Consider the following 10,437-nt stretch of genomic DNA (forward strand, 5'->3'; position numbering starts at 1 on the left):
TCTCCTCATTCTTCACTGATTTTGTAGCAAGTCCACAAGAGGACGAGTCGAGTTGATTATCGACGATTGCAGTGGCGCACGATGTCAATCGGAAACATTTCTTTATCTCTAACAGAAGCTGCTTGTCGAAGTACATCCCTTGCAATTCCATTCCAGGGGCAGACGGAAAACTGTCAAAATAAAACGCTCATCTCTTTTGGCCTGTGAATGCGAATGTAGAATCCCACAAAGAAGGCCACCCTCAAAGTCTATTTTGGTTTTATCCGGAAATTCCGACAATTTTCCACCAGATTAACCTGACTTAGACTGTTTCATCTGGTTTCCAAGGGAAATTCTGGTAATTTTTGTGTTCAGCGAGGCAAAAACATTAGGACTCAGTTTCAATATCGGTGGTCAAAATACGGAAATTAGTTTGATTCGAGATGTATTTAATCAACTCTTTGGCTTACAGTTAATTTTTAATAGGCACACAAATAAACTAAGTAAACATGGGTTGATTCTAAGTTTCGGCAAAGGTGAGTAAAGTTTCCAAGGCCTAGATAGACTTTGAAGTCACCAAAATTCCAAAACTCGGCAGTGAATACAGTTAAAATATAAAATATTGTTTGGGAGAGGTAACCCTTACAAGGTATAGCCTCAAATTTACCGAGTGGAAAGCTGGACAATTATGTAAGCGCTGTGCTGGCAAAACCTCTCCATTGCATGTCTTTCTTAGCACAGAAAACTGGCATTAAAGAAAATCAGTCGAAAAAAAAAAAAAAAGAAGCAAGAGACAAGACATCCCATTTGAGGTCTAAAATCACAACAAGTTTTATAAGTAGATTTAACTCAACAATAACGGCATAATTAACAACTACAGGTCTCTCACCAAGACCTTCCAGGGCCAAGCGGTTACAATTTCACGGTAGGATCTGGGTACGAGAGCCAAGCAGACACTTGATTGACTTCTTTGAACGAAAGATGGAAACCAGTTGACCTCTACTCATATTTCTTGGTTCTATTGAAATTTTTAGAGCAGAGCATTTTTTTTTTTAAATTGATCTGTCGCTGTTCCTTGAATAACTATTGTGGTGCACCTTAGAACACGCAATGAGCAAGTCACGCGATGCTGAATGGAGATTTATTTCTTAAAACTTTTTATCTAAAACATTATTGTGAACAAAAAGCATTTTCTGTTCAACCCATAGCATGCAATCAGTAAATTGCACGAATTAAACAGGATAGCGTGATTTTCTCGTAGAGATTTATTTGTAATCCTCTAAAGACATCATTTATAATCGGCTACGAAAGGAAATCTATTGCCGGAAGGATATCTGGGAAGATAAATATCAAGAAGCTGCGTCTGCAGCCAATCTGGTGGTTGGCTGCAAAACCAATTTTGCTGATTGTTTAGTGTCCACGGAGAAACATATATAGACCTTGCGTCAAGAGAAGGTGGCAATAAAAAGGGAATGATCTAAATGTTCAGTGGCTTTCCTTTCGAGGTTGTAAACTTTTATCTATTTATTTAAAAAAAAATTTGAAGAGGGAGCCCAGCTCGCCATAGCGGTTTTCAGTGAGGCCACAATATTTAAATGAATCAACGGCTAGTTGATCACATTTACCTTTTAAGGATACTTTTCTTTCCCTTTTCAATACCTCGATTCCGAAAAATCCAGTCCTTGTATGTACATCTAACTTGTAAAATAAGTAAACTGTAATAAATATGCTTACTGGATGTTATAGGATTGACAAGAGGAGGTCGCCGCAACTCTGACGATAACTCCTTGATGTCGTTGTATAATGGAAGGTAGCTTTTTGGTCAGAGATTTTTTTTTTTTTTTTTTTTTTTTTTTAAGACCTCAGCTGCACATAGGCATTTATGGATTGTGCTAGCATAATTTTTGGCATAATTCGAGCAAACTGGCATAATTTCTGCCAAGTAGCAATGCTAGCATAATTTGCGCATTTTGATTATCAGATCATTTTTGATGCCATTATTTGATAATTTTTTGTCTCTAGTCCCAAGCACTTGGTGACCTTAATCGATATTTAAAGTTTTAGTTAAACTAGTAGCATTTGTAGTTCACTGTGAAGCACTGAGCCGGGTCTAACCTGAACCACATGTTTATTTTAAATTCATTGTGGATTTGTTGCGTTTCTTTCCTGTAGACGAACGGCTTCTAGTTAAAAAATATATATTTTGGATATTTTGGACTTATTTGCATTTTTTCAAAGAGCATAATTTAAAAAAACGGTGGCATAATTTGGAAAAAAGAGCATAATGTTAGCATAATTTGGCCAAAAAAGAAAAGCAATGCTACTAGCATAATATGCCACTCTTACCAGCATAATCTATAAATGCCTAGCTTCACACCCCCACCCAAGCGTTTTTTAAGTGATATCCCATTCCCACCCCTCAGGAGTCGCACTCATAGAAAGCGATGACGGGAATCCTCAGAGGTATATCCCTCAGAGACAATTCGGTTTGATTCAGTTCCTAGCGTACTCATATTGAACATAAACGATAACAAAACCGGTCTAATTGCGGGGTTACAGAGGCCACCTGACGTACCCCTATGATATGAAAACACTTTCAGTCACTTCCGAGCGTTCCTTCGCCGCGCTGCATAAGTTGACGGTAGTCCACTAATTCCTGACCATAATAGCCAGTGCCGTGTGACCGGTAAACAAGCGTAAGGGAAGGGGGCCGGGGGTAGTTCTTACGGGGGTCGAGGGACGGTTTGTTGGGTTCCCCACGATTGCACTTTCACTTTCAGTTTCAGGTCTCTCCCAGACTCCGAGCAGTCCCTCCTTTTCTGCGGAAGTCGAAAAAAAAAAAAAAAAAAGAAAAAACCAGCTCGAAAAAACAAAAAAAAGTAAAAATTGATGTTAAGGAGCCTCGCTGACTCTAGGAGTGTGCCTCGCTAAGGAGAGGACGCTCAACTCCCGAGGGTATCCTGTAGATAGAGATTGCAGAATTAGTCGCCTACCCATTACTGAAAATGTTGTTCAAGAAAAAAACAAAAGGTAAGCCTATAGTTTATAGTTCGGCTAATACAAGTTTCCTTTAGAAAAAAAAAAAAAAAAAAATTATCGTACATCATTGACAAAGGTGATAACGATCATTAAGTACAATGTAAAATTCGAAAACTCGTCAATGATTGGCGGATTAGAGTCGGCTTTTTTTCAAGAAACTCCGCGGGGCCAGAGGCCACAGACGGAGATTAGTTTATGGACTTCCTTTGTCTTCGATATTTTCAAAATGAATTCATTTATGCAAATGCATCTTTTGTTGATACTATGCATTAGTTATCACAGACAAAATCCTATGAGTGTTTAGCTGTATGTATGTCAAAGAGAAGACATATCTGAAAACAGAACTACCTGGAAGAGTTATGGAAAGTGAAAATCTGTGAGTAAAATCGCCCGCATACCAGTAAACATTTCCTGATTCACCAAACAAGGCGGTTAAACTAACGGAATTCCGCCGGCACTCGCTGCCCCCATCTGTGAGCTGAAGGTCTTATTTGGAAGTAAGTTGCTGCTTATCTTACTCTTGACTGGTGATGTTGGATGCGTTGGACAGTTTATCGTGTATTCATTGTTTTCATCTTCACCCCCTTCGATATGTTTTGTTTTCTCGAGTGAGAGCATGAAATACTATTATAGCTCAACAAGCAGAGCGTGGCGAGCAGAAATAAAATCGCCATGATTCAGCATATTGACAAGTTAACACAGCCTTGATCTCTTCAAGTTCCCGGTGATTTTCAACCGAAACGTGATAATCATGGCATATTATTTTGTATGAAGGCAATCTTATCGGAAATGTATGTTGACATGACCATTTAGGAATGGTGTTTGGGTTTGCGATTGACGTTTCGTGTCAATTAGTAACCACGTACGTCATACAAATTCACTTTCCGAATGACTTCAAAAACGTTTCTGTTCTTGAAGCGAAAGCAGTGGAAACCAGTTCGTCGATAATCGTTGTAATCAACATCAAGAAGCAGAAATTGTTTTGATGTTCTAAGGGAACCGGTCCAACACCGACCTCAAAATGCAGCGTCCAGCGAGAGGTAACACAATGTTTAGAGGTGCCAGTTTGAACATGAAATTCGCCAGCGAAATTTACATAACTTATACACGAAATGTATTAGTTGTCTATGAAATAAGTTGTTTCAAAGAAATCGGCTTTTTCTCACGGAAGCCTCTAATTCGTTAGTTTGCGAAGTGACTTTTGAAGACAAACATAAAAATTATATTCCTAGCGTCGAAACTTTGGAAGCAATATCGATCTAAACTCCGGTTCACTGAAGATTGACAGCGTTAATCTTTTTGTCGAGTTGATTTCATCTAAATCTTAACCTTTCTGGCAAAAGTTTGATGGCCGATTAAAACGAACTATAAATCGAATGCGATTTGATTTTTGTCCTCTACAAATCAAGTAAATAATTTTCCCATCTACAGTTAATGACCACACGGCCCGCATCTGTATTATTGCTCATTTAACTTATGATTTGCTTTTTAATCTGTTTCCTCTCTAATATAAAGAGGTATAATTCTAAAAACTAATTCGTCAGTGACTTGTAAATTATCTGAAGAAACTTGTTCATCTCTATTTACTTTGTTACATGTCCATTGTTGGCAGTCGTGATGAGCTAGCAGAGATTTGCATTTGTTGTTGTTTCGATGCATAAATCACTTGCGCGAGTCGAAAGAACCTTTTTGTCACGGGAAAAAATTTATTTATATTACAGAAACATGGTAAGACAGCTTTAAAATTTGAAATGGTAAGGTAACGTCTTAATGGCGAGAAATGGAAGCTGTAAGGATGTTCTCTAAACAAACAGACACATCGTCTAGTATCTTTCCGGTGTCGCAGTGATATGTGTAACCCCGTGATATGTGTATCCCCGTGATATGTGTATCCCCGCACACATATCACTAGTGATATGTGTACCCCCACCCCCCTCCCCTCCAAAAAATAAATAATGACGGCTAACTTGTATTAATGGACAATTTTTTAATAATTTTTTTTAATATAGACTAGTGAGTAGCACTTCTGCGAACAGTAGTTGTAAAACTGTTTTTATTTTCCGACGCGGTTCGTCTAACTGTCGTAGACTTCTTCAGGGAGTTTTTTGGGGGCCACGGTTTTAGCTAAAACCATGGCCCCCAAATATTTTTCTCACCTTGCCTTACACGTTTTAAATTTTTCACAACTTCGCCTGTTCCTGTTCGTAAGTCCGGCCAAGCCTCTACGGTCATCAGCCCCCGTTACTTTGGCTTACAAATACAGGCGTTTAGTTATACTTGTAAAACTCCCTGAAGAAGTCTACGACAGTTAGACAAGACGCGTCGGAAAATAAAAACAGTTTTACAACTACTGTTCGCAGAAGTGCTGCTCACTAGTCTATATTTAAGAACATTTAAAACATTTTTTAGAAAATTTCAAATACTGGACAACCCAGTTTTCGGTTGCCCTGATAAGGACTTGGTTGTCTGGGGCCGTACAGATTTCAAAACAAACAAAAAAAACAACAACAACATAGAAGCCCCTTTTAAAGATGAATTCAAAAGGCTTTGATGTAAATAAAATATAAACCACAAAATCTGTCCCTCGTAGCCGATATGTTTTCCTTGAAGACTTTGGAGGCCCGGGTACAAAGCTTCAGTGTTTGGTGTACCCCTACTGGGGGTACACATATCACTGATGAAATGTGTGCGGGGATACACACATCACGGGGGTACACACATCACTGCGACACCGGCTTGAAGTGCCTGCGCTTTGGAGGGGGGGGGGAGGGGGAGGGGGCAATGAGGGTAAAATTGTCACAGGGTCTTCACAACTGCAAGTCCTGTCGGGAACGATTCCACGAAGTGTATTCAATTTACCGTTGGTAATGTCTGTTTATATCCTTTTACAGGAAGTAGAATAGCACTTCTGCAGCCATGTTTCGATCCCTGTTCAGTAAAAGAGGAAAAGGGAACATTTCTCCTCCAATAGAAACACAGCGTACTACGGAAAACTTTGATATGCCATCTACCAGAACGTTCCAGGTCTTAAGACCCGTTCTTCTCGTGTCTGTCTTGACGGGATATGCGCATCAAAAGTATCGTGTTCTAGGAGTTCTTGGTGGGTTCCTTTGGCTCATTATGCTCCTCGCCCATGCAACATTGGACTTTCTTGCTGCCCGTCAAGTTTATACGTACGGATGGGCTTCAGTGTCTTTGAGTCTTTGTTTAGTGTGTTTTATATGCACAATTTTTACCAACAAAAAAATGTTACCTTGGCTTGAAAAGGGATTGTCGCTGCTAGAGGAAGATAGGAGATTTCCGAAAACGATGGAAAAATGCCAGCAAGTTTTTAAGGTAAGAAATTGTTCATGTAGAGCGATGGACTTCGGGGCTGATCAATGGCCCAACCTCGTCCTCGAAGTTTATTCTTGCCATAAATTTGAGAGAAAAAGCTCCCTGCGATAGCCCCCTCGTATGAGCCCTGTTAGAGTGACTAATTTTGCCATCTACTCATTATGGGAAATTTAGCTTTGGGTACGAAAGTCAACAGGGCGCGATCTTTTTGTTTCATTCCGGCAAGGGTTTTTTTCCGAGCTGCTCAGTCAATCGCAGTCTACTAAAGTACTCAATTTCCAAGAGGTTGGAAAATTAGACACGTGAAATTGTTGAAACCCTCTATCACCACTTCCTGCCGACTCCCTATCATCTGAGGACCTTTTGTCATTTCGGGTGTGGCTATTCAACTTAGACAGTAACAAATGCAACGGCCTGACATTCTGTGTAATTTTTCTCACAGTGGATACCGCTGTTTACCCTGGTATTTGGATTGTTCTGTGGAGCTGGCATTTACGTCTGCCTTCATTTTGACGAGACGCTGGACGTCAAGATAAACCTCGACAGAGCGAGCTCAGAGTTCCCAGATTACGCGCTCGTCGTTCTGAAAGTGGTTCGATTCTTGGCAGCTTGTTACGTCATGTTCGCTTTAGCGCTGTTTTGGACCGTCACAGTGTGTGTCATGCACATAACTGGTTACTCTATGACTGAGTTTCATGGTGGGTAACACTTGGTTTTTCCTCTTTATTACACTGCCCATCCATGCTAAACACTATTTCTCGCGCAATCTCAAACCCAAAGCGCTTCCCTATTGCGCTGGCGTCCGCAATCCGAGGATGTCAACGTAATTGTGACGCACGTACATAAAGGACCAGTCATTACCGCGTGGGGGGTGGGGAGAGGATGTTTTGGGATCTCATGTTTTCAGGGGGAAACGAAGGGAGATCAGACATCGCCAGCAGAGTAAAAAAATCTACTACCAACGAGGTGGGGGGGGGGAGGGGGGGTTTGAAAGGGATCTTACAGAGCCTTATGAGGAGATCTCGTGACTTATGTCGTGACACAACCAAATTCTCCCCCCCCCCCTCTCAATATATGACGACCGGTACTTAGGTGGCGGAATTTACTTTGCAACTGAATCTAGCCGGAGTAGTGATTTGTTATCCTCTCGTGAGCAAATGTAGTGACATTTTTTCCTATCTAAATTAAAAATTAACTTTACCTCTGAACCTAAACATAGAACAACTTTAGCTCTCTATCCCTGATGGTGTTATCCGCTGTTGTACCAAGGAAGCACTTTATCTTCTTGGCGTTTTTGACCTGCAGTAACAACCAGATCTCCTTTTATCCTTAGAGGAGATAACCAAGCACTTGATCGATAAGGAATCACCAATCACATTCAGACAAGGAGTAGTATCGTTCTCTGATAGGGGAAGATTTGTGAGAAAGTCTGCGTCTGCGTGCAGGGTAAGATGTAAGACACGTGATTAATGGAGATTTGTCTTCTCTTGGACACAGAGTGCATTTCGATTGGGTGTCGTAAAACCAATACTAGAGTTGTCTCACTTACAATCAGACCGAAAATAAAATATATCACAAGAACCTATTGAGAAATCCAAGTATAAACTAGTAACCTAGAAATCAACCAAGGCCTAAAAGATGCTTTGCTGGGATTAGTTTGATGTGTTATTTTTGTTTGTGCTTATAGGGAAATTTAAGTATTTTTTAGCGACTAAAGAATAATTTGTCCACTTTCTCTCTTGCCCCGCAGGTTACGCTTGCTGTTCTTTTAGTGTACAGCATCGCATCCCTTGCAGTGAATGCATTTCTCTTTTTGTACAAGCAGAGGCACATAGTATTCGCGTTTTATGCGTTGCTTCCTAGTATCGTCGCTGTCTACCCTCTGTGCATGGCTGCCTGGGTCACAAAACAATATTCATGGTATGAAAAACAGTTCGTAAAAACTTTAGCGATATACAACCACCGTACACACTTAGCAGTGGAGGGTTGGAGAAAGAAAGAAATTTCTACAAAGGAAAGGGAAGGGAGGGGAGGGGAGGGAGGGGAGGGGAGGGGAGGGAGGGAGGGAGGGGAGGGAGGGAGGGGAGGGGAGGGAGGGAGGGGAGGGAGGGGGTAACGGAAAAGAGTAAGACAACACAGGAGTGGAAGACGTCCTAACCTACCCTCCCCTTTTGTAGAAATAGTTCAAAGTTTTAACACCAACTTAATCTCCCTTACAAGACGTCTTCATAAGTAAGGATCATTGCTGTAAGATGTCTGAAAAACAAGCAAAGTGTTTGGTGAGAGTGAAGGAGGTTGAACTTAATAATATTGTTTAACAAGGCGTAACGAAGTCAAGGCAAAATTCGTAAATCAATTTTTGCAACGTTCAATTTAACACATCGACAGTGGTTTAGCTTGGTCTGTATTCTTATCGACGATACTCGTCATCACAATGGACAAAATATTGAAACGATTCTTTCAGTGCGTGACCATTGGGTGACACGTTGACGAGAGCAAGCGTCTTTACTTTTATCGACAACGGCAAATTGGCCAATCAAATTGCGACATTACTGCCAATTGAATTTACGAGGGATATGGTTAGGATTTAATTTGAATTGATTTTTGTTGGGATGTTTTTCTAGGTATCTTGCGGTGGTGGTAAAAGCCTGGGCCGAAAGACCCGAAAGCAGTTCCGAAGAGGAACAAAACGAGCGTGACGTTCCGAGACAAAAAGAAAAGCTGGGTCCAAAGCGAGGGCGAAGTCTGTGGAGAAGAGTAAACAGCGCAAGGAAAGGCGCTCGCAAAGAAAACCTTCTCCCACTAAAGAAGGCGAATTCTAACCCTCTGAGTGGTGAAGTCAAGTCTGGTGTGGAAGAGATATCAACTAAACGGAGCTACAACGGAGAATCTCTCCTTCGTCCGCAGGTCACCGTAAGTGATCCGGAACTCTCCGAGGAAGACCGGTTACAAAATAATAGCTGTTCAGACGACGACCAGCTTAAACCGAAGGAACCCGACGGCAGTGAAACTCCGAAGAGATCCCGACGCGAAGTTCTGGATATGGTTCTTCGAGGAGCTGCAAGAGCTGTCGGAAAACTTAAACATAACGCGAAGAAACCCAAGTTTAATTTTGAGAAATACATTTCTTACCTTCAGAACGTCCTACCCAATATTGGATTTGACATTATGGGAATCATCGTGACCTGGAATATGGTGTCCGCCATTATATTTCTCGAGGTGTCCGTACTCGCTCTTTTTGTTCAAGAATCGATTTTCGGCAATTCCAAGGCGACAGTTACATTGTAGTGATACAGATGTGCTTCAGATAGATTGAAAAATTTATGCTCTGAACGATTTGAACCATTGAACGATTGCTGTCACATCACGATGTTTGTGCTTAAATACTCCAACAACATTCGTTAAGTAAATTTGGGATTCAATCGTTGGATCTGATAAGGTGTGTTTGATTGCCCACCGACTTGAGATTTTGGCAGTACACCGACTGATATCTGCGTTAGATAGAAAGGTATAAATTATGGTTGTGATTATCACTAGTTAACGGGGCCTCAGGCCAAATCGTGATGACGTTGTAAATTTACTTTCGTTGCTATCGTAGTCGAGCAGATTTGAACCGTGCGAATTCAAGTCATTTTATCAGGCATCGCATTTGTATCTACATGCACATACCTTGTAAGAATAAAGTTTTTAAAACCCAACAGCTTCTAGTTTCAATATAAATACACTGTTACGAGATATGTTAGTCGATAAATTGATACAGTCAACTGTGTGCTGTAATCATGCGAGAGAAGATAGTCACTCACTGATAACTGGTCAGTTACGATCCTTCAGTCAAGCAAAGTCGTTTTGCTTATTCATTAGTTTAAGTCGTTGCTATGGTGCTAGTAGATATGGCCAGAAGTCTGTTGTGAGTTTATAAACCAGCTAAATCTATACTAAACGTAAATAATGTATGACGTACAAAAAAACAACAAATGTTCGTTTGTTCATTCGTTGTCCTTCAGACAGGGAGCAATTTTCGGACGAAACTGTGGTGCTGCGTCGGTGGGAGTATTATAATTCGGTTTTATCAACGGAGTTGAT

General features: G+C 40.8%; 1 protein-coding gene across 2 annotated transcripts; it reads left to right on the top strand.

Annotated features, from left to right (window-relative positions):
• Positions 1-3,182: 3,182 nt before the first annotated feature.
• LOC111334069 (uncharacterized) lies at positions 3,183-10,052 on the top strand. Of its 2 annotated transcripts, none has more exons than XM_022939762.2 (6): positions 3,183-3,515; positions 5,910-6,354; positions 6,797-7,052; positions 7,688-7,800; positions 8,105-8,274; positions 8,979-10,052. In XM_022939762.2, exons 2-6 carry the CDS (start codon positions 5,935-5,937, stop codon positions 9,640-9,642), a joined length of 1,623 nt encoding a protein of 540 aa, XP_022795497.2. In that variant the 5' UTR covers positions 3,183-3,515; positions 5,910-5,934; the 3' UTR covers positions 9,643-10,052. The 2 variants fall into 2 exon arrangements, with proteins under 2 accessions (XP_022795497.2, XP_022795496.2); XM_022939761.2 differs by lacking the exon at positions 3,183-3,515 and adding an exon at positions 3,886-4,058.
• Positions 10,053-10,437: the final 385 nt, after the last annotated feature.

Source organism: Stylophora pistillata, chromosome 4 (assembly GCF_964205215.1).
Source record: "Stylophora pistillata chromosome 4, jaStyPist1.2, whole genome shotgun sequence".
NCBI classification, from domain to species: domain Eukaryota; kingdom Metazoa; phylum Cnidaria; class Anthozoa; order Scleractinia; family Pocilloporidae; genus Stylophora; species Stylophora pistillata.

Coding starts and splice junctions, on each gene's coding strand:
- LOC111334069 (XM_022939762.2), top strand. CDS start 5,935: ATGTTTCGATCCCTGTTCAGTAAAAGAGGAAAAGGGAACATTTCTCCT. Junction 6,355..6,796: donor AATGCCAGCAAGTTTTTAAG/GTAAGAAATTGT, acceptor TTTTTCTCACAG/TGGATACCGCTGTTTACCCT. Junction 8,275..8,978: donor GTCACAAAACAATATTCATG/GTATGAAAAACA, acceptor ATGTTTTTCTAG/GTATCTTGCGGTGGTGGTAA.